Here is a 20788-nt window from a genome sequence, read left to right as displayed (position 1 = left end):
TATTTTTTTATATTAATTTTTTGCAGTGTATTTGTTTTCTTTCAATTATTCTACTACATTTGCGTGCTTGTAATAATAGATAAATCTTTATGACTTTACATATTTTTTTTTTGGTTTTTCATAGGAATAAGTAGTTTGTCTCATTTTCGTTTCTTTTTTTGAGCTGCCTTCATTTTCACTTCCTCTTTCTATATAACACCTTTGTTTCATAATAGTAAATTCCAACTTTTAGACATACATATGTAAATTTTATATATGTTTTACTTATTTATATATTTTATATACACAATTTTATACACATACATTTCAGTTATCTTTGTGGTAGCCATATATTGTAAACTTTTTTTATTCTTAGTAAAATAAATTTTTTTCAGTGTATTTTCGGGTTTGCTTAGACGTTAGCATTTTCTATTATTTCGAAAATTAAATTTGCTCAGTGTACTTACTAGTTTACTAAGTTTTAAGATTTGTTTCATTATTTTGTATGTAAGTTTTTCTCAGTGTACTTTCTAGCTTACTAAGCAAACGTATAGTCTTTTTAATAATAACATTTTTTTGCCAATATAACTGTGTCTACGCTGCTTTCTAAAAGCTACTAAATAGCATTGAGTACAACAATATTTTTCACAGTGTAGTCGTTATTCAATATACATTGCGTTTCTTCTAAAGATATTTTAATAGTAGATTAGTGGTTATATTATTCAACATTTTCTTCGGTAATTTCTTCATTTTTATTTCCTTTGTTTGTTGGTAATTTTTGTTTTCTCACTACTCTCTAATTTAAGGTACTTATAACTCCATTTATTCAAAGTGGTCTCTTGAGTGGTTCCATGGTATGTAGTTTGCGGTGAGTTCTTTGTGATTTGTAGTGATGTTTGACTTTGTACGCATTATACTGATAGCTCTATTTTTGAGTTCAATATAAACTTTTATTGTGAAAACTTTGGGTTGAAATTACTCTCTTTTTCCTGCTTGCTGTTTGCGTTATGTAGAAATTCTAAAGCAAATGTTCATATTCTCTAGAGCTCTACATGTTCAGTGTTTATTTTTATTTCAGTTATTATTATTTCTTTTTTATAAAAATATACAGTTTTCAGCTTACTATGCATTTCGTCTAACACGTTCTCGCACTTAAGCTTCTCAACTACTTTAATGATTTTCATTTTGCTGTTTGACCAATTCGTTATATCTATTGTTCACTGTAGCTATTTTATAATTTCAAAGATTTTGTTGTTCACARGGTTGCGTTGTGCACTCTGTGTTCGTTTTGCTCTTGTTTTCAATATTTCTTAGGTGTAAATTGTCTAATACTACGAATTTTACCTGTTCGTGTCTGCTGATATGTTTTGTTAGTAATAATAGTTAAGTAATTTCACTTCGGAGTGATCGATACCGTTATGATGATTTTCATGAAGACGACAGTTARTTGCTTTCAAAACAATATAGATATTTTCGAAATAATTAAAATTTAATTTGAAAATTACTAATTCATACGAAAATGTTAAATGAGATTTAGATTTAAATTAAATATTTTCTAGTGATCCCATTTGAAACTAAAAGAATAATCTTTCAAAACACGGCCTTACAAGCCGCCGTCTGTCAAAAATATTAGGTAATATTGGCAGTTTGAAATTTTGTTTTCAGTACCACTATTTTATTACAATTCCGTATGATTTTTTAGTTGCMAAATCAAATAWTATATTATGGTTTTAAACTTGGCTATACCTTGTATCAGCTAAGCTTTTCACCTGATTTTGTTAAGTTGTAAAAGACTGTCGGCTGAGTGGACAGCAGTTGACGAATCGAATTTAAAGCGAAGGTAAAACGCAAGGCAACAGTCGGCCGGTACGATGATGCCATCCGCATTTTGAGATGCGTACGGTAATATCCATCGACTTTCTCTAAAAAGGAATCACCATCGTCAGTGAAGGATTGATTAAAGATCACTTATCCTACGGACTTATTGGATGAAACACGAAGTACATAAAAAGTGAAACAGGGTAAATAAAGCARCTCAGCAGCTAAAACTTTTTAAACAGACTTTGCAGGCTGAATTATGAGACCTAAAAAATTCGTTCCACAAGGAAGAACTACCTTGAAAGTAAAGGATTATATTTAATTTAGTTTTCGGCTATACTAGAAACGATATCATATTCAAAAATCTTCGGAACATAATTTATGGCAATCGCAAGATTMCAAAAATAAACTTAGGGTTTTATATATCTTGTCTCACAACTAAGAACGGTTCCAAAATTACCCTGTACTCTGCGAAAAAAACATATATATAACCAAGTCCATAGCGCGATAAGTAGAAAGATAAGTAGATAGCGTAGCAACATGCGACTCGCCAGCGAAACTAAGCGGGTTCAAAACGGGCTAATGGAGTGGGTACCGGAATCTAATGTTCGGAGCGGAATCTCAGGTGACTCTTCAAGCTTCCAGAATATTGCAGTGTTTTCCAGGTRGAAGTCTTGTCGATCAGAAAATCGTATGATATAACTAACAGGAAGGAGGGAACAAACTAACGAAGGCTAATATACACGTCGGTAGCCAGTTGGAAATAACGTCATTTCGTTTTACGTCTGAGAATGTCTATASAAACAGGGTGACATTAGATGTAGCCGGACAGCATATATAAAGAAATTCCGCGAARCGGCATAGCTCATGAGATTTCTAAAAATTTACAGGAAATACGTATAAAAATAGGAAAGCCACGTTTTAACGGTTTCAAGATACACAATGAAATTTTTGAAAAAGCTAACAGACGGATCAAGACGAAATTGTATGTCTTAAGTGTGCGCAGGCGCGCCATGATCATGTGTAAGGGGCCCGAAGAAAAAAGGCATTCAGTTTACTCACACGGTCTCGAAAGGAGTCCAGGACAATTGTTCGCCTACGGATCATAACTGGCATCAGATTCGTGCATTCATAAAGATGGCACTTGCCGGTGGTATGCCTTCTCTACTTCTACTTGTCCAAAACTCGTGTTAGCTGTCTAAGAGCTTCGCAGTTCAAGGGACTGGAGGAAATATTAAAATTACATACCAAGTTCCAATCGAACATCACAAGGAGTGTTAAAGCACCCTTCATCTGGCATTACTGAGGACAAGTAGGTCTATACATGGCGTGACAGCCGGCCCGTTTAGCCTAACCTAGCTAAGTCCAATTTTAGGGGGAAAAAATAATACTTTGATGTAACTGCGGTATTTAATAACAAAATAACCTAAATAAAAAATATACACAAAATAAGTTTTGACTCAAAAAATGAGAAATAAATAATTCGCTTAAAAAATTGTTTTGAAAACTGATATCTTTTGTTTAACAGAAAAATAGTTAACATAACTTTTTATTGATAACACTAAATTTCAGTACAAAAAATTAAAAATAAGGATTAAAATGTTTTATGCTTTATGTTTTTTTGATTTTTAAAGATTTCAAACTGTCGARTTTCCATAAAAATCAACGTGGGTTTGGATTGGGTCAGATAGTTGCTAACGGCATCGAGCACTCCTTCAGCGCAAGGCTACTAAATGTTTTTCATTATCTTTTTTTTTATGAGAATATTATATTTTTTTTAAGAAAAAGGAACGCAGCTATAAAACAAAAAGGTAAATCGTTAAAGAACAGCCATTACTTACTAAGAAATAAAATTTAGCGCTGAAAAACTTGCTTGTTTTGCTTAATAATTTCTTTACACTTCTAAATTTGCCATTTTATAACGAACCATGAACCGTTAACTACGATATGAAATAGTTTCGCGATCATCTGCACATATGTATGCATGTATGCTTATATACATATGTAAATATGCAGTATATGCATGCTATATAATATATAACTATGTAAAAGCTCGAAGCGGTGCAGTCGGCGTGCGTAAGCGCCGAACTGTCACTCAAGTGTCATCTTCTTCGCCTTTTGCCGCTCTTTCGCACAAATTACGTTTGCTTTTGCATTTCTTTCAAGTATTTCGAGTCTGTTTTTGTGAACGCATACTAAAGTACATAATTTTGAAATTTTTATAATATTTTAGTGAACTWATTCACTCGTCAAGTCAGGGTTGCTTTTTTTTTTATAAGTTTTTGCTATATTTTGTAATTTCCTGCGTCGTTTGTGGGACTTAAGTTTTCAAGTATGCATACGTACATATAGCAATATTTCAATATTTCCTAGATTTATCTTCAATATTTTTTTAAAATTATTTTCTGTTGAGTTCTCATAGATACGCGCACTAAACGCTGTCGCAAGCATGTTAAAATGCCATTATGCTTTGGAAAGTATGATTTCTATGCTAAATTTGATATGTATGTGTGTGTTTTAACAAGAAATATTTTTTGTAAACTTATTTGCTTTATTTTAATAATTTTTCATTTCGAAAACCGGGTTTTTTTTTTTTTAAATAGCTGCAGGGCTTGCTGGGGTTGTTGTGGTTTTTTCGTATTTTTTATTTTTTTTTTGTTTTTGTGTCTAAAACTACTTTTTCTAATTTTGAATACATGCAGATATGTGTTAGTTTACCATAAATTCAGTTAGTATACCTACTTTACTGGCCTACAATGTCTAGTCAAATATTTGCCTATACTTTTTCGCCAGCCTAATGCTAATTGTAAGAGAAAAAGTTTCACACATTGTTATGTAAATGATTTGAAAATGCAGTTACTTAATTAAAATATATTYTTTTTTGCGCAGTCATGCCTTTTTTTAGCTACACACTTTAGAGCGGATTTTTTGACACAAAAAATATTTCAAAAATTTACAGCTATTTGTTTTCTAATAAAAAAAAAAAATTTATATTTTCGTAGTTTTAAGTGTTTGGTTTTTGTTTTTTGTTTTTTGGTTTTTAGCTGGAAGGTATATACTGATAGCCATTGTGAGATACATACATACTAATTGTACTACGGCATTAGTCATGCTCATAAGTGGATGAAGAGATTCTTAAAGATTTTTTTTTATAATATTTTTTAGGTTTTGTATTTTTTATGTATGGTTTTTTAGTACAACATTATTTTTTGCATTTTTGTTGCACTACTTGTGTGTTTTTTTTTTTTTTTTTTTTTTTTTTTTTTTTTTTTTTTTTTTTTCTTTTTTTCTTTTTTTTTTTTTTTTGTTTTAGTTTTCCAAAATTTTCGGAAACTTCTACTATTTCTTTTATTTTATTTTAATTTTTTTTGCTGCAATGCCTGTGTTTTGCACTCTTCTATTCTCCACCATACACATTGCATTTTGTTTGCGCCATTTAGTTTATTTTCCATAGTAATTGCTCAATTTTATCGCATTTTTTTCTTAGTTTCTTCATTTCGTTTTGTTTTTTTCATTGTTCATATCGATCCTGCTTCCACATTTTATTATTAATATGATTGAATTGGAATGTACACATTGAGATACCACTGAAAACCATTAACTATTTCATACTTTTATTTGTTGTTGTTATTTTTTTTAATGTACACTATTCTTTTCTCAAAAATTTCAGTTTTCAATATAGCGCCTAGACTTGGTGTCGAATAGAAAGCAACGTTTAGCTAGTGAGTAAAGCAAAAGGTGCGCAAAGAAAGCATACAAACAAAGCATAGTTGGTAGCAGTAGAACCAGTCATAATATTATGTTTGTTGTAATTTGCATTCGCTCATGCAATCCCCGGAAGTACGCACCGCCCGCAAAGGCGCATCAACTACTCACACATACATAGCTGCTATTGGTTGCYTGGAACTATGTAATTGTCGCATTTTATTTCTACTTCGCTGCCCCGCGCTTTCGCCTGCCTAAGTCTATTTTCAGTTATATACTTTTTCTAAACACAATCGATTTTTTTGGTCTCATATAGTTTTTTTTTGCAATTTTTTTGTGATTTTTACTTTGACTTTTTTCTATAAAAATTCGGCAAACACACGTCAAAACGAAACGTCGGTAAACAAATAAAAGTCCAACAAAAGTAATGTGTGTAGAAAATGGAAAGAAACTTGAAGATTTCACTGTAATTTGTTCCCTCACTTTAAGATTTGAGAAAGAATTATGTTCCAACTACTTTTTCATGYGTTTTTTGCTATTTYTGTTATACMACTGCTTCAATGTATCTGYGTTTCTGTTTGTTGTTGTTGTTGKTTTTGTTGTTGGTGTGTATGTCTGCTCTTGTGTGTGTGTGTGTTTGATTTTTATTCGTAAATAAGGCGTCTCCCTACTTTACCTACTTAAACCAAATACGTGTTCGTAWGTATTTAGTAGTTGTAGTTGTCATAGGGTGTGCCCAAATACGAGTAAAAATTGGGGTTAATGGGTTGTGCGTGTGCATAATAAAATCCAGAAGCGGGATCTGGCGCCACTCAGTCTAGGAAACCGGTGTTGACTAATTTCTCCAAAAAGAACTTCACATCACCCAGTTCGGAGTCTTTAATGCCGAGCGACTTCAACATGCCGAGATCGCCATTTTCGACAGCCATGAAAACGGATCGTAAGTGCTCCAAGTCGGATCTGCAAGTAAATAAGTGATAYATTATAACTACATATAAAAACAGTATTAGGGTTTAGTTAAGCAAGTCGGTGACGGTTCTTCACTCAGATGAAAATCTCGAATTAGAAAAAAAGTTATTTCTTTGCCCAAACTTCCGAGACATTATTGGTTTTGGGAAAAAGTCACCCTAAGACGTGTCAARAAAGCATAATTTAGTTTCTAGCAAGCGGTTTCAGCTTCCTACCCTTGAGTGCAATTTATATTGGGTAGGGGAGTTCAAACTGTGTCATTGGAAAATATATTATCCAACTATGCTTTAAGGCCTTCATCCACTGCCCCCAAATTATATCACAGAACCAAAAACTTTAACATCCCGGATTCGATACTTCGCCCACGAAAAGATTCCAATAGAAGRGGATAAGAACAAATCATACGCGAACGGGAACGCGAACTTTGTGGAAAGTAAGAAGCTTTAGTACACTCGTTAACCAGCTCAACTCTTACTTAAATGGTGACTATCTGAATTATTCTGACTAACTTATTATTAGAGAATGGAGCCATGTGAAGAACTTCACGCAAGTTAGGGAAATTCTTTTTGGAGTGACCAGAAACGATTCTTTACATATGGCTCAAGYGACTAGTCATCCACGTCACTGTTGACAGAATTTTGGCAGAATAACTTATKCCAACAGGTGCTACTTCGGATTGAGTAATCAAGTGACAAGTAGAATCATCTTTCGACGAACAAAGCCCAAACTCTATAAGTCACTCATCATGCCCGTCCTAATATATGGTGCGGAGACATGGACGATGATAAGATCTGATGAGTGTGCGCATTGGCAACGGCGAATATTGCAGTCGATGGTGCCATGAGCTGTAGGAGCTACACGACGCAAACCCCAACTAGTTGCACAGGCTTAGAGATATCCACCTGGAATTTCGCATACCTTTTGGATTGAAGAATTTGAAGAAGCTGATCATTTATGGAAATAGCTGATATTGGGCCTCTATAGCAAAAAGCTACCATACGAACTTAACGAACAAAAATGAAGTTTTGGTATGGCATACTTTTTTTATGTGACAAGATATGGAATCCCTTTTAATAGGCTTTAGTAGCCCGTTCAGATTTTTACTAATAATCCAAAAATCAATATTAAGTTCTTTCCAACTGTTGTCGTTGCAGAATTCCAATCGGAGAAAATGCGTAAAAAAGAGGCATCAAATTTAAAGAGCTTTCCAATTTACTGTACTTTACAGATTTTGCTGTAAAAAGCTCACAGGGTGCTGGTCTACTAATCATGTATTCACAATTGATAAAATTAGAAGCCCAGTGTCAACTCTCAGCACGGAACAATTATTTCTTAAAAAGCATACAAACTGCTTTAAAAAWTTTATTTTAGTATATATTTATCTACGCAACCCTTTTATCTAAGAAAAAGTAAAAACAATGAAAAAGGCAGTCGAGTGGTGGAAAAGTGAGAGCAGGAAGAAGGAAAAGTTTGGGAAATATGCAAAAGTCGCAATTGTTAAGCGAAAAAAAACTCCCACCAACTTCTGATAACAAAAAAATTGCACAATGAGAGTTGCTGCGAAATGTGAGGTACCTCCTCAAATTGCCACAAAAAATTTAACAAAGTTCGCGAAACTGTCACATGAAGCAAACAACAGACGGGCGTCATGGGAAATTCAAGAAAATATTAATAACAGAATAAAAAATGTAAAAAAAAAACATATACGGAAGCGACAATCATAGAAAATGTAAGACTGAAAATTTTGTAAATTCTCCTTCAAGTATGGATAAGAATAAGGCACTAAATAGTATTTATTAACTACGTTATCGAATATGGACAAGTTTTTCTATTTTTATAGCAATAAAAGCACTGCAAAATATGTCAGTCATGAAATTTAAAATAAAATTATTATTTTTCATTTGGATAACGTATGACATTAATGAGTTAGGTTTCGAAATATATCAAGTATTTCTTGTTATGTCCACTTTAACTGAACGCAAAAGCTAAGATCATGAGAAAGTTTCTGGCGAAAACTTTTGGTCGCTTACGCAAAGCAACAATGATTTAGAATCCTCAGTCACAAAAGTATCGGGTCCTTTCATAGGGCCGCTACAAAGGTAGACCCATAGGGACAGAAAACGACGCCATTTTTTTCCATGGTCTTTTGACATTTCTCTTCAGTTAGGTTGGCCATTTCATCATGGAGAGAGTTATAATATAAGATAAAGAAGTGCCCGCAGTGTATTGCCGCCGCTAGGGTATTAATTGAGAAAGGCCCAAATTAGTCTCTCACACGTCGTTCTCAAGCATTTGGCATCTCTGTGACGTCGTTGTGGCGAATTTTGAGAAAAAGTCTTATCCTACATTCTCACTTGATCAAATGTACGCAAGAATTGAGACCGCTTGAGCACCACAATTGTCGTACGTTCGTGAATTGGGCSGAGCAACAATTTGAAAATGATTCGGATTTTCATTAAACAATCATCTTCAGCGATGATGCTCCTTGTTGGCTGAATGGCTGGGTCAATAAGCAAAATATACGTTAATGGTCAGTAARCAATCCACACATAACGATGAGCCACCATTGCATACCGAAAAAATTAGGGCTTGATGCGGTTATGCCATCGAATGTACTTTCACAGAAAACAATAATCATTTGAGTCATTGAAGCCGAAAAAAAACTAGCAAGCCAGACCATTCATATTGGTCAGTGCGGCCTCTACCAAAACAACCACTTGTACTTAAAGGGTCCAACATTTTTGGAAAATATGCGATACTAAGGCCAAAGTAAATTGGCTTAGCACATTTGTAAAATATGAAAGACGCTTCGTCCTTATATGCATATGCTCCCCTCACTCTCAGGGAAATAAGTATAAGGGCAAATAAGCATATGACCACCAGACAGTGTACCACTTAAGGTATAAACATCTTCTAAAATTTTAATAATTTTTCTAGGACGCCACGTAGAAATATTTTTATCAAAACATGATCGCGCCTACATGCAATTTTTTTATGAAATTGAAACAAACAGTTGCTAATATTACTGCTATCCCTAAAGCACTAAAAACCCCGSTATATGAAAGAGAACAAGAAAAAACTTTAACTTCAGTTGCACCGAAGCTATAATTTCCTTMACAAATACCAAAGARGCTGCCAAATTTGCTATAGGATRTCTCGTCAAATGAAAAGGATTGCTAAGCAAGCACWTKATTTCAATCGTTCAGTTTGCATGGCTGTAGCTGTAGGCAATAGTGGTCCGATCTAAACAATTTCTTCGGGAATTGCATTACTGCCTTAGATAATATGCAGGCCCAAATTCTTGACAATGAGTTTCAAATGATTTAGCTGTCCATGCAAGTTGTATGGCAACCATATGTTATATTGGATCGATATCTGTCACTATAGAGTCGGCTCCTTGAAATATTTATAAAGGCGAGGGTTTCGGCTTGGTGTGTTAAAAATTAAGCTGATTTTGAAATAAAAACGTGCATAAATACATAAAATTGCGTAGTATTTCGATTTTCGAAACAAAAGTGTTCTTTAAACTAAGAAAACAATAACCTGATTATAATAATTTGCAGTTTATTGCCTTTATTGTTCAGTTATTTTACAGTTTTGAGTGTATTTGTTTATAAACATATTTGCAACATATTTATATTCTGCTGCTTTATGTGGTATCTRCTATATGTGCCACGCATATATTCGATTCTTAACACATGTCCTACAAAAATTTTCTTACATGGAATTTGGATTCGCCTGCATTCGCAATGTTATTTTGCTCTTAATTAATCCCAGCGGGCGCATTTACTAGGTCGCCTCAAGCTTTCGCAGAGATCGACATGCAAGCAAGCCCAGRAACAACAATCACACAGTTCAGACCCGTAAATGGGCTTAGCATATGCGAAGGCGCCAAAACAAGTAGTGCGTTTGTGCTACTTTATATACTTATATTTTGTATATGTATGTGTGYGTATGCACATTTRCTCTATTTTCCATTTATTGTTATTCGCCTTAGTTTTTATACTCACACACGCACTAACCTAACATTTTACTTTGCACTAATTCTTGCGCTGCCCCATTTCGGCCACAATGTTGATCTGGTGTCCTGTTTTTCTTTGCATTTGTTGTTGTTAAGGTCAGCGCTGTCACTCGCCGCGGGTTGTACTCACTAACTAATGTGTATGTGAGACTGTTATGTCTGGTAAAATTGGCGCAAATGCACACATGCGTTACTATTTACTATATACTCACATTATACATAACTGTAGATATGCTCACCATTACATACATAGTTATAGCCATATACATGAAAAAGATATTTGTGCGCCTTGAGGGCTTTCATGCTTTTATGGCCCCAATTTGCAGCTCATCAAACTCGTCGCGCATATTTTCGCAAAATTTTCCCTCCGCTTAGTTTTATTGCGTAATTTTGTGCGCTTAGCCAATTGACTCATTGGGACCTAGGTTTGTTATTTTATTTTTTATTTACATTTATCTCTTTTCGTACRCATCTCCTTCTGCTCTTACTGTACGCTTAGGTAGATGTTATAACTGGTGAATTGGACATCAAAATTTGCTGAGAGAGGTCAAACAGAAAACAAGTAATGGAAGAGCTAAGTTCGGGTATAACTGAACATTTTATGCTCTTGCAACTTGCTAAGGTTAAAACCGAGGAAGTTCCCTCAAGTACATAATCAAGTCGAATTTTTTTTTTATGAAGTCTAGGGCGAGTTTCCACCCGATTTTGTTCTTTCGCATGAGTACCTGGCAAGAAAAATACGTTCCCTCAATTTTATGAAGCTAACTAACATATACATACATACACACACCGATATGTGCGGTATAAAGTAACCCAAATTCAACTTTGTTATCAAAATAATCGTTCTCAAGTTACAAGTTTCGTCCGCTTTTATCATTTAATGGTCGTAATAAGGATGTTTTGTGACGGGTACCTAGTACCTCTCAGAATTCTAATCTAGTAAGAATTAGTTAAGTTGTCATCCACGTCATGCAACGGGAGACCCAGTAAACGTGCTGTTCCGACAGATTCGGACCAGAGGGTGAAGGGAGAAAGCGGTGGCTAGTGTCATGCGAAGACGCATGGCATTCTGAACATATGTTTGATATGTCAAGGTCTATTCTAGTTAAGTAGTAGTTTAACCTGCTACAATATCCAGAACGAAGCTGCGCAAGGATAACTCTCGTTTCAGGCGTCAACTCGAGCTTTTCGTCAGCAATGGGTGGCGGATTGACTCCAAGTACTCCATTCACTGAGATGGAGTCGATGAAGGTGTTAATGGGTGCACCATGAATGGCGGTCAGTGCTTGTCGGAAGTTAGCTGCGTTCAAAGTCTGGTCGGCGTATTGTTTTAAGTCGTCGACGTGGTTGAGGAATGACTTCTAGATGCTCCTAGAGGGCGGTTACGCTCCAAGCAGTTGACTGCAGGGATGATTTCTGCGAAAGAACTTCAACAGGAACTGGAAGGGGTTCATTATTTTATTTAACCGGATACATATTCGCCTCACTATGCAGTTGAGCGATGGGAGACATCAAGTGGCATCCGAGCGTTCCACTGCATTTAGATGACTATATTGATGCGGCGTAGTTAAGGACCGGTCAGCCGATTGCCTTGTATTTGCCGACAACATTTCTTTGTTCTTTCTTCATGCGCTGCCGGATAGCGACCTGAGGATTTTGTTGCATTGTTCTGTACTTTGTCGAAAGTCACACCTAAAATTTTAGGGTTATGGACAAACGAAATCTTGACGCCATCGGCTGCAATATTAAGGTAAAGTCTGTGCTCCATCGTCCAGTTTGTGAATATTGTCGCTGTGGATTAAGTGGGTTAGACTGTTAGATTTCGTGCAGCGTTGGTGAAGCGAGTAATGTCGAGGCAGTTTACGTTTGAGCACCACTGTTTGGTGAAATCACATATATCGGGGYCCGACTGACCGATTTCGATAAATTTTGGCGTAATCGGACAATAACCATGCCTACTTCCCATCCAATATGTTTTTATATGGAATATATATGTATATTCCTTAGGAATTTAAGAATTTTGAAGAACATTCGTTTTGCAATTTTCTAAATTTGCAAACGATTATCGAAATAAGTCATCTTAAGAAATAATGAATATGTGTAAACGTAAAGCTCTTTCTCTGTTTCTGATGCGTTCAGAAGGTCTTGCAAACTTTGGGTCACCTGCGAGGAGTTTAACGGTTTCATATGCTTTGTTTTGGATGGGTTAGTGGAGAGTAAGTTGCGAAAAAAAAAGAAAGAAACAAATAAAGAAAATAGTTTTTGGTTTAAGAAGTGGTTTCATTTCGTGTGACGTTGGTAGCAATGAAGATKTGTTATTTCTTTTTAACTCAGCTTTAAACCACACAACACAATTAGACACGATTTATGAAGGTCGTCATACTTTTGCTTTTAAGAAACTACAATTTCTAATTTATTTAGTTCGCTTTTGAACTTAACTTGTCAGTAGAATTTGGCATCAATTATGGGTTCATTAATTTAACTGGTAATTTCATTGTCATATTCAAGGCCGAGCGCTAGATACTTACGAAAATCTTGATACGAGTAATTGCCACAGCGAYTCCATATTTCTTGCTTATTCGCATTTTTTATGTCTCATTGCCGTTTGGGCCATGAATTGTGTCTCTATGAGAAAAATGTCCAAGGAACAAACTCGTCATGTGCAATCAAATTGAATCGTTCACATACAACTTAATTACTTAATTCACATTACCAGAATATATTGTGGGATAATGAAAACAGATGTTGTAGTATATAGACTCATATATGTACTATGGAATTAAACGCGCATGTGCTTTGTAAGGCAAATGCATATATGTATATTATATATACATACTCGCGTATGTTTTATCCAAAATATAAGTAAATCTCGGTAAARCAAACGCCGCTGACCATGCAAGGTACAATTATTCACAGCAGGTGACACTTTCTCTCCCAGCGGTCCCGAATCTGGCTCATATCTCATCCATTTATTATATGCAGCGCGTGGTTGTATATTGTGGTTAATTAAAATAAAATTTTATTACACATTACAATTAAGTACGCCATCGCCGTGTAATAAATGGCTGGCGATATTGTGCTTTAATATATTTGTTCAATATCCGAAAATAAATATTAAACGCACATTTATTATGCTTTTGTAGTTGGAGTATATTTTTTTAATTCTCGGTTTAGATGTAAATCATAWTAAAAACACTTTTCATTCTTTTAGCTATACATCCAATCAATTTAACAACCAAAATAGTTTAAAATAATAAGGCACTCATAAAAAAATGCAGAAAAAACATTTTTGGAAATTTTATCCTGACAAATTACAATTTTTTTTTTTTTTTTTATCTTGGTGCCATAAGTAATGCTAGAGTTTGACAATAARTGTTAATGAGTAAATCGGATTGCAAAATAATTATGAAATTGACAARGCGGAAGAGGAAACTGGCCTGAAAGTTAAGTATGGGCAGAACATGTACGGCAAAGAGTGGAACCACTGGATTTGTGCCATAAACAATGCATTTCGTGGAGGTGCTAATATTTATTACGGAGATTTGGCAATTAMTTCGATGAGATATTAAACGCAGGGTTTACATATTATTCTGAGATCRTGATAAATATAGATAGAATRTTTGATATGTGCTATACAGCMMACGAARCWATCAATTTATTGAAGGAAATTTTTGATGTGAGCAGCATCTCGCTTTGCAAGCTCAGCAGCATGGCCTCCAAGATCGTCAGGCTACACACAGCTGTACTATTTTTGTGTTGCTCTGTGCAGTCTGAAGAAAGTTTTGTCTACGCAACTAAGCCCGAAAAACGTTATTCCCGACTTATGGCATGGAATGCTGCAAAAATTGGTAGAAAATTGAGYCTTTTGGACTGCCAGCCGCGGGGGAAAATCTCTCATCTTTATAATAAAGCTATTTTCTATAAAATAAAATGRAAAAATAAACATGTCCAAAAAACACCCTTTATATATAATTTTATGGACGACTGGGCACGCGTATTTACAGGTGRCGGTCTGTCTGTCCGTCCACCAAACTATATTGAATAACTGTGGAGAAATACAGAAAGCAACCTTGTAATCAGATAGCCAGGCGGCATTGCTGGCTTTGTCGACACCACAGATTAATTTTTTTAAACAAATTTGAAGCCAAGCTAATACCGTGTCCGCTGAGAGTTAATAAAAGAGACTCATTTTAATCAAATAGCTAATAGCAAATGGAGATCTGTAAACAATTGCAAGATAACGAATCAGATATCGCCACAGTATGACAAGACAATAACTTAAAAAATTATAAAAAAAAACCTTAAAAACTTAAAAATGTAAGGTTCCCTTAGAGCTCTTCGTGAATAAGTAACATGTGTTAGTAAACTTAATTTGAAATCGATAAAAATTGTGCTATTGAAAAGTTCCTAGAAAACTCGACGTTTTCGAGCTAAAATTRCCACATTTTGGACGAAGCAACCTGAAGAGATTCGAGGGGTTTGTCTGGCGGCGGAATCATCGGTCCATATTTCTTCAAAAATGATACCGGTGATAAGCGACTATTTGATGCTGGAAATTGAAGTTCGTGATCTCGGCGACATTTGGTTTCAGGAAGAAGAAGCCACTGCCCACACACCGCATCATTCAACGGATTGAGAGAGCACTTCGGTGAGCAGATATTTTCACGTTTAGGGCCGATCGATTGGGCACCAAGACCGTGTGATATTACACAGTTAGAGCTTTTCTTGTGATGATACATAGTTGGGCTTTTTCCTGTGGGGATACATAAAGTCAAGCTTCAAAACATCATGTATGACATTCGCCAATTACCAGTCGAAATGCTCGCTCGATTCACCGAAAATTGGACTCAGCGGATGGACGACCTGAGACGTAGCCGCGGCCAAGATTTCAAAGAGATAATCTTCAAAAAATAAATGCCAAAGAAAGCTTTTTTTAATGATAATAAACATTCCCAATTAAATATGAAGTATCTGTGTTTTTTCTTTAAAAAATAGGGAATCTCGAAATGGATTACCTTTTAGTATTAAAAAATAACTGCACCGCCCGAGTACAGTTATACTGTTGATGTATGAGTTTAAGAATTCTTGTATTACAATTTATCAATTTCACGTATACCAGGGTCATATTTAATAATAAGCAGTAAATAACYGCAAGATATTTTTCGTTTACCGTTACCTTTTTAGAAAGTCAAAAGATAATAATTTGACATTTCTCTCCTCTGCCTTTAATGTAGCATTTTTTGTCTACGTATCAGACAAAATAACAAAAAACTTGTACGTAAAGTCGCGTCGCAAAGCCTGCGGGCTGCCAAAGCAGCTCTCTTCAATAAATTTTAATAAACCGGAGTCGAATGACCTTTTTCAGATAATATCGCAATTTATTTTATTATATTGGAATTTTCTTATTACATTGGATGGTAATGAAAACGTGTGCTATTTTGATAGGCATTGGGTGCGGTCATTCGTAAATATATTTTTATAAAAAAATGCTGACCTTTGAGTTAATATTTGCTGAGAAAAATTTGTTTGTTTTGTTGTTCTGGTTGCGTAATTTAATGTTAAATATCATTGGCAAAGTTTACCCAGCGACCGATTTACATGAGAAATAGAAACGTTATATGTATATCATATTCCATTGCTTTGCAAAAGGAGGAAATATATGTTAAAACACAAAAATATCACCAAAACTTGAACATTGAAGATTATTTTTAGGGTGTATCACAATACTGAACTTCCAACTCGTTTTAGGTAAGGTCAGTATGATATCAGTATCAGTACGTCATATATGGGAAATTAAATAAAAAATGCGTCGTTTTTGCTTTAAGTATAAAAATCCGACTATCATCTGGGATCAGTACGGTAAACATATGATTGGGTGAAAAATGTTTTGTAGCAACGTGAACTTGCTGTTCTATGCTATAGTGAGAAATGCGAAGAGTAATTACGTTAGTACTTATCATGCTAATTACTAGGCAAATTTTACTTATTGGAAGATAACTGGTAGTGGTAGCCGTCTGTTTTATTAAGGGGTATTCTAGTCTAGAAATTTAAAAAAATCGAATATTTTTTCCATAATTCGATAGTTTTGATATTCAAAAATATCTCCCTAAAAGGATTTTCAAAGCTATAGTCATTTTAGTGACATGGCAACTAGACCGCTTGAGCGAACTATCTATCTATATATTAGCTGCCCGAAACTTAACGTAAAGCTTTAAACGCGTTTTTCTCAAAACTCCTTTTTTGATGCGGTAGCCACAATAGCTCAAGTTCTAATCAGTCGATTTATTTGAAATTTGGCATGAAYATTCTTTAAATAATGGGTTGTCAAAAAAGTCTTTCGGCATTTCTTGCGGTATTTTTTATTGAATTTTCAATTGTTCATAAAATTGGTTTTGATGACTCATGCCCAGTTCTTGACCGATGCTACGGCTGCTACTATCCCGGTCTCTTTCGACCAATTCAGCGATTTTATCGCAATTTTCGACGTTAGGCCTTCCGGAGCGTGGCGCATCTTCGACCACCTCTACACCAGAACGAAAACGTTGAAACCACCGTTGTGCGGTGGAAATGGAAACTGTATTGGGTCCATGAACTGCACAAATTTTATTCGTGGCTTGAGATGCATTTTTGCCTTTATCGTAGTAGTACCCTAAAATATGCCGAATTTTCTCTTTATTTTGCTCCATATTTGCGACTCTATAACGCACGAACGACTTAAAAGAAGCGAAAATCAATCGTGTTAGCGCGTGAAATGAGCTTTCCAAAAAGGTATAGAATGACCCGATGCGACGAATAAAACTAGAACTACGCGCTCTCAGCGCCAACTAGCGAAAATACCGCAAGACTTTTTTGACAACCTAATATAATCAACGGACGTAATTCGAACACAAGCTGAGTTTTCTGAGAATTCTTTATTTACACAAACATTTTTCCGTTTGTATGATTGAGAGCACTGCACCATTATAATTTATCAAAGTATTCAAATTTTTATTAAWAGCAATATTAGATCAAAGTGAATTTAAATTGCAGCAAAAGTGAAACGTCGATATACATACTTGTATTTCGTGCATGAAATACATATGTGCRGTTGTTGGTGGACATAAAAGTGATTAGGAAAGCACAGCATAATTGAATATTCTCGCCAAATGTATTTGCAGAATTTTGGTTACCACAACACGTTTCTGCTCATATATACGGTATATCTGTATACCTCGCATATACAATAATATATATACGCTTATTCGGTGTTGACTTACTGAATTTTATTCGTCTTTCTGTCTGCCCTTACTTTCRCTCAATTACTTACCTCATCAAATGCAATGCGGCGCCAAAATCTTCAATCGTCTGTGATTCGCTCAGGGCTATGGCAACCTTCTCCACGCCACCCAACGGAGCCAGTGCGTCGCGAGCCTTACTGCCGAACAGCTTCTCCAAGTAATTGGGACCATGCGAGGCGATAAGACTTTGCAGAAAGGAGGCGGTCTCCTCAACAGGTGGACGTTTAGCTGCAAGGAAAGAAAGTCATGACTAAAGAGAAGCTTACATACCAATATATTCACTCATATATACATATAGGAGAGGAACTGTTTGGCGCAATAAAAGCCAAATCAGTAAATATTATTATTTTAAGTGCTAATAAAAATTGTTTATGCCCGCTGCAAGGCTTTCATCCGCGGCATTCGAACACTGCGCACCGAACTCACTACTGCCGCAAGCTTAGAGTCACAGTAATTGAAAAAGAGGCGTAATAAATTAGCAAACATGTGAGAGTTTACGAATTGAAATTACATGGTGTTCAATGTATGACCGAAGCAGAGCAGAATCGTTTAAGTAATCAAGGACTGGCGCTCATATTAAGTACCGATCTGAGGTTTCTCTCCCTACTTTAAATATAATTCTACCAAAGCGTTYGGMYAGTSTGCTCTTACAGTGCGTCAGGGACACTACTTGTGGTATATACCGTTATTTGACTTGGTATAATATATGATATATATATAACGTTATTACGATAAAATCACTCTTCTTTAAAATTTAAGTTGATCCAAGAGAGAAACTTATCAGATGGCTGTGCAGTTGTCTTGCAACGGAGCGTCGTTTACAAACGAACAAAGAGAAACTATCTTAAACTCGAGAGACTGCAAGAGAGAACAACGAAATAACACTTTAAGCTGGCGATATTACGAGTAGATAAGCATTAAATTAAAACGTTGAAAATTAAAAAAAAAAAAATTTTTTTTTTAATTTAAAAAAATGTTGATATATAAAGTGGTTTAGAAGTATGTGAGTTCTCATATTTCGGTACAATCGTTATAGAGGAATAAGCAGACTATGCCAAATCTCCGACTAAGTATGTTTCTGATTTCAAACCAACCTCCTTACATATCTATGTGGATATATTAAGGCTTTGACACTAAATTCGTAAAAAAAACTCGACATAGCCTCCAACAGTGATTCAAGAGCCACTCATACTCACTATGCACACAGACACACTTGAAGGTGTACATATTACCTTCGTAAAGTGATTCGGGATGTATTATAAATATAAACATAATATCTACTAAGAAATWCTGCATACCTCAAATTTAAACTTAAGAAATATAAGCGAACTGGCTGGAAAATAAGTTGAAACTGACTTAAACGCACAAAGTTCATGGTCAGAACATAAAGGAAAATTGAATCAAAGTTATTCCTTCAGACCTAAAAAAAAACATTTCTTTTTACATGTTTTCAAGACGGTTAAAAATTCTGCTAGAGCAACGGTCTTGCTGTGTTAATACATTAGATCACCTCAGTCACCTATACATCCTGGTAAGATGAACACAATTTCGAAATCTAGATGACACCTCAGATCTGTTTTCGGAAACCTTTATTACAAAGTCTGGCTTTGTTTCTAGAACAGCTGCGATTCAGAAAATATTATTTGCATCACAAAGCATGACCCATTCCAATTCCAGAGCTTATTGACTTCGGCGAGATGACTGAAAATGGCGTGTCAGCTATTTGAAACTGAAAATCGTCCAAGCCCATCTTTTCCGTTTCAGACTACAAAATTTGCTTTAATCGAAATTGGTATGTTTTTGTTAATAAACACCCCCTGTTCTCTTCACTCATATCATACAGTACATGCAGAGAAAACATTCATTAATGCAGATATTGTTCAACCACAATAAAACTTGTCAGTTTCAAAAGTCACTGAGCCGTATGATTAACCGCAAATCAACTTTATGAGCGGTCATGACTGTCAGTATTTGCTTCATGCCCCTTTGAGCTATTAAGGTAAAGTATACTACATTTTATTTATACTACATTAAACCCGATATTTAAGAACTTTGTGGAAGTTACAATACAAGAATGTAAGATAGTATGGGGAAATTTGATAGAGCTCTTGTTTGCTGGAAATACTACCTGAGTTAAAATTGCAATTTAAACTTTAGCGATTCATTTAACTGTGCTCTCAACTTAGCAAAGTACATCCTTTTTAAACTTCATTTAAGCGGGCGACTTAATTATAATTTCCGGTTACTTGTTCGCCACAATTTATACATCCAATTTATACATCCATTCTAGAATCTCCTTCGTTTCAGGGTTATAGTCCATATTCAAAAATAAGTAGTGTCTTGATTTAGTAAAAAAATTGCATTCTTTGTTTCACATAAGCTAATTAGATTCATACTTTCATGCRTATTTAATTAAAAAGTAATAAGACTGAAATAAATATTTGCTTTTCAATTAGCGTTTTGACATTTTGTTTGCATTTTTTAGCATTTAATTGCATTTTAATTTGTCTCACAACAAAAGGCGCCCCAAAAAATTAAAGTATACATCCAGGCGTTCATTACAACTACAACCATTGCACACAGTTATGAGGTTTCAAAGCAAATAAAAAGAAAACAACAAAAACCGCACATATGCATACTCAATTACAAAAAGGTACGCCATTAAAACAAAAGCAACGTCGCAAACAATTTACGCATTTGCGTCATTTTTAATTGCGTTGCGCCGCAAAATATGCTAAGTTTAGTGCGGCCATCTTTTTGACTAACACTTTTGGCTCTTTTGTTGTTTGTTTGGCACCTGCGTACATGAAATTGCTTTTAATAAAATGTGTCTCTGGCTGCCGCCTTTCCAGCTTGTTTGTTTTATATCATTTTCAAATTTTGTTTTTCGCTTTTATTATTTTCCGTTTTTAAAAGCAATTTTCCTGTCTAAATGTCAATATTTTTGTTTTATTTTAAGCCCGGAATTGCGTTTCAGCCTTTAATTAAATAAGTTGAACGTTGACAAAAACTCACTTTA

General features: G+C 34.9%; 1 protein-coding gene across 1 annotated transcript in view; it reads right to left on the bottom strand.

Annotated features, from left to right (window-relative positions):
* Window positions 1-5143: 5143 nt before the first annotated feature.
* The window catches only part of LOC108968143 (IDLSRF-like peptide), a 26354-nt gene continuing 10709 nt past the window's right edge, over window positions 5144-20788 (bottom strand). The window contains exons 2-3 of the mRNA XM_018931934.1: window positions 17799-17997; window positions 5144-6462 (exon numbers count right to left, since the gene is read on the bottom strand). Of these exons, the coding sequence (XP_018787479.1) occupies window positions 6315-6462; window positions 17799-17997 (347 nt within the window). The 3' untranslated portion in view covers window positions 5144-6314. The remainder of the gene's footprint in view (window positions 6463-17798; window positions 17998-20788) is intronic.

Source organism: Bactrocera latifrons, unplaced genomic scaffold (genome assembly GCF_001853355.1).
Source record: "Bactrocera latifrons isolate USDA-ARS-PBARC rearing strain unplaced genomic scaffold, ASM185335v1 scaffold_204, whole genome shotgun sequence".
Lineage (NCBI taxonomy): Eukaryota > Metazoa > Arthropoda > Insecta > Diptera > Tephritidae > Bactrocera > Bactrocera latifrons.
The sequence above is the reverse complement of the archived record's forward strand: the minus strand, read 5'-3'. Positions and strand labels throughout refer to the sequence as shown.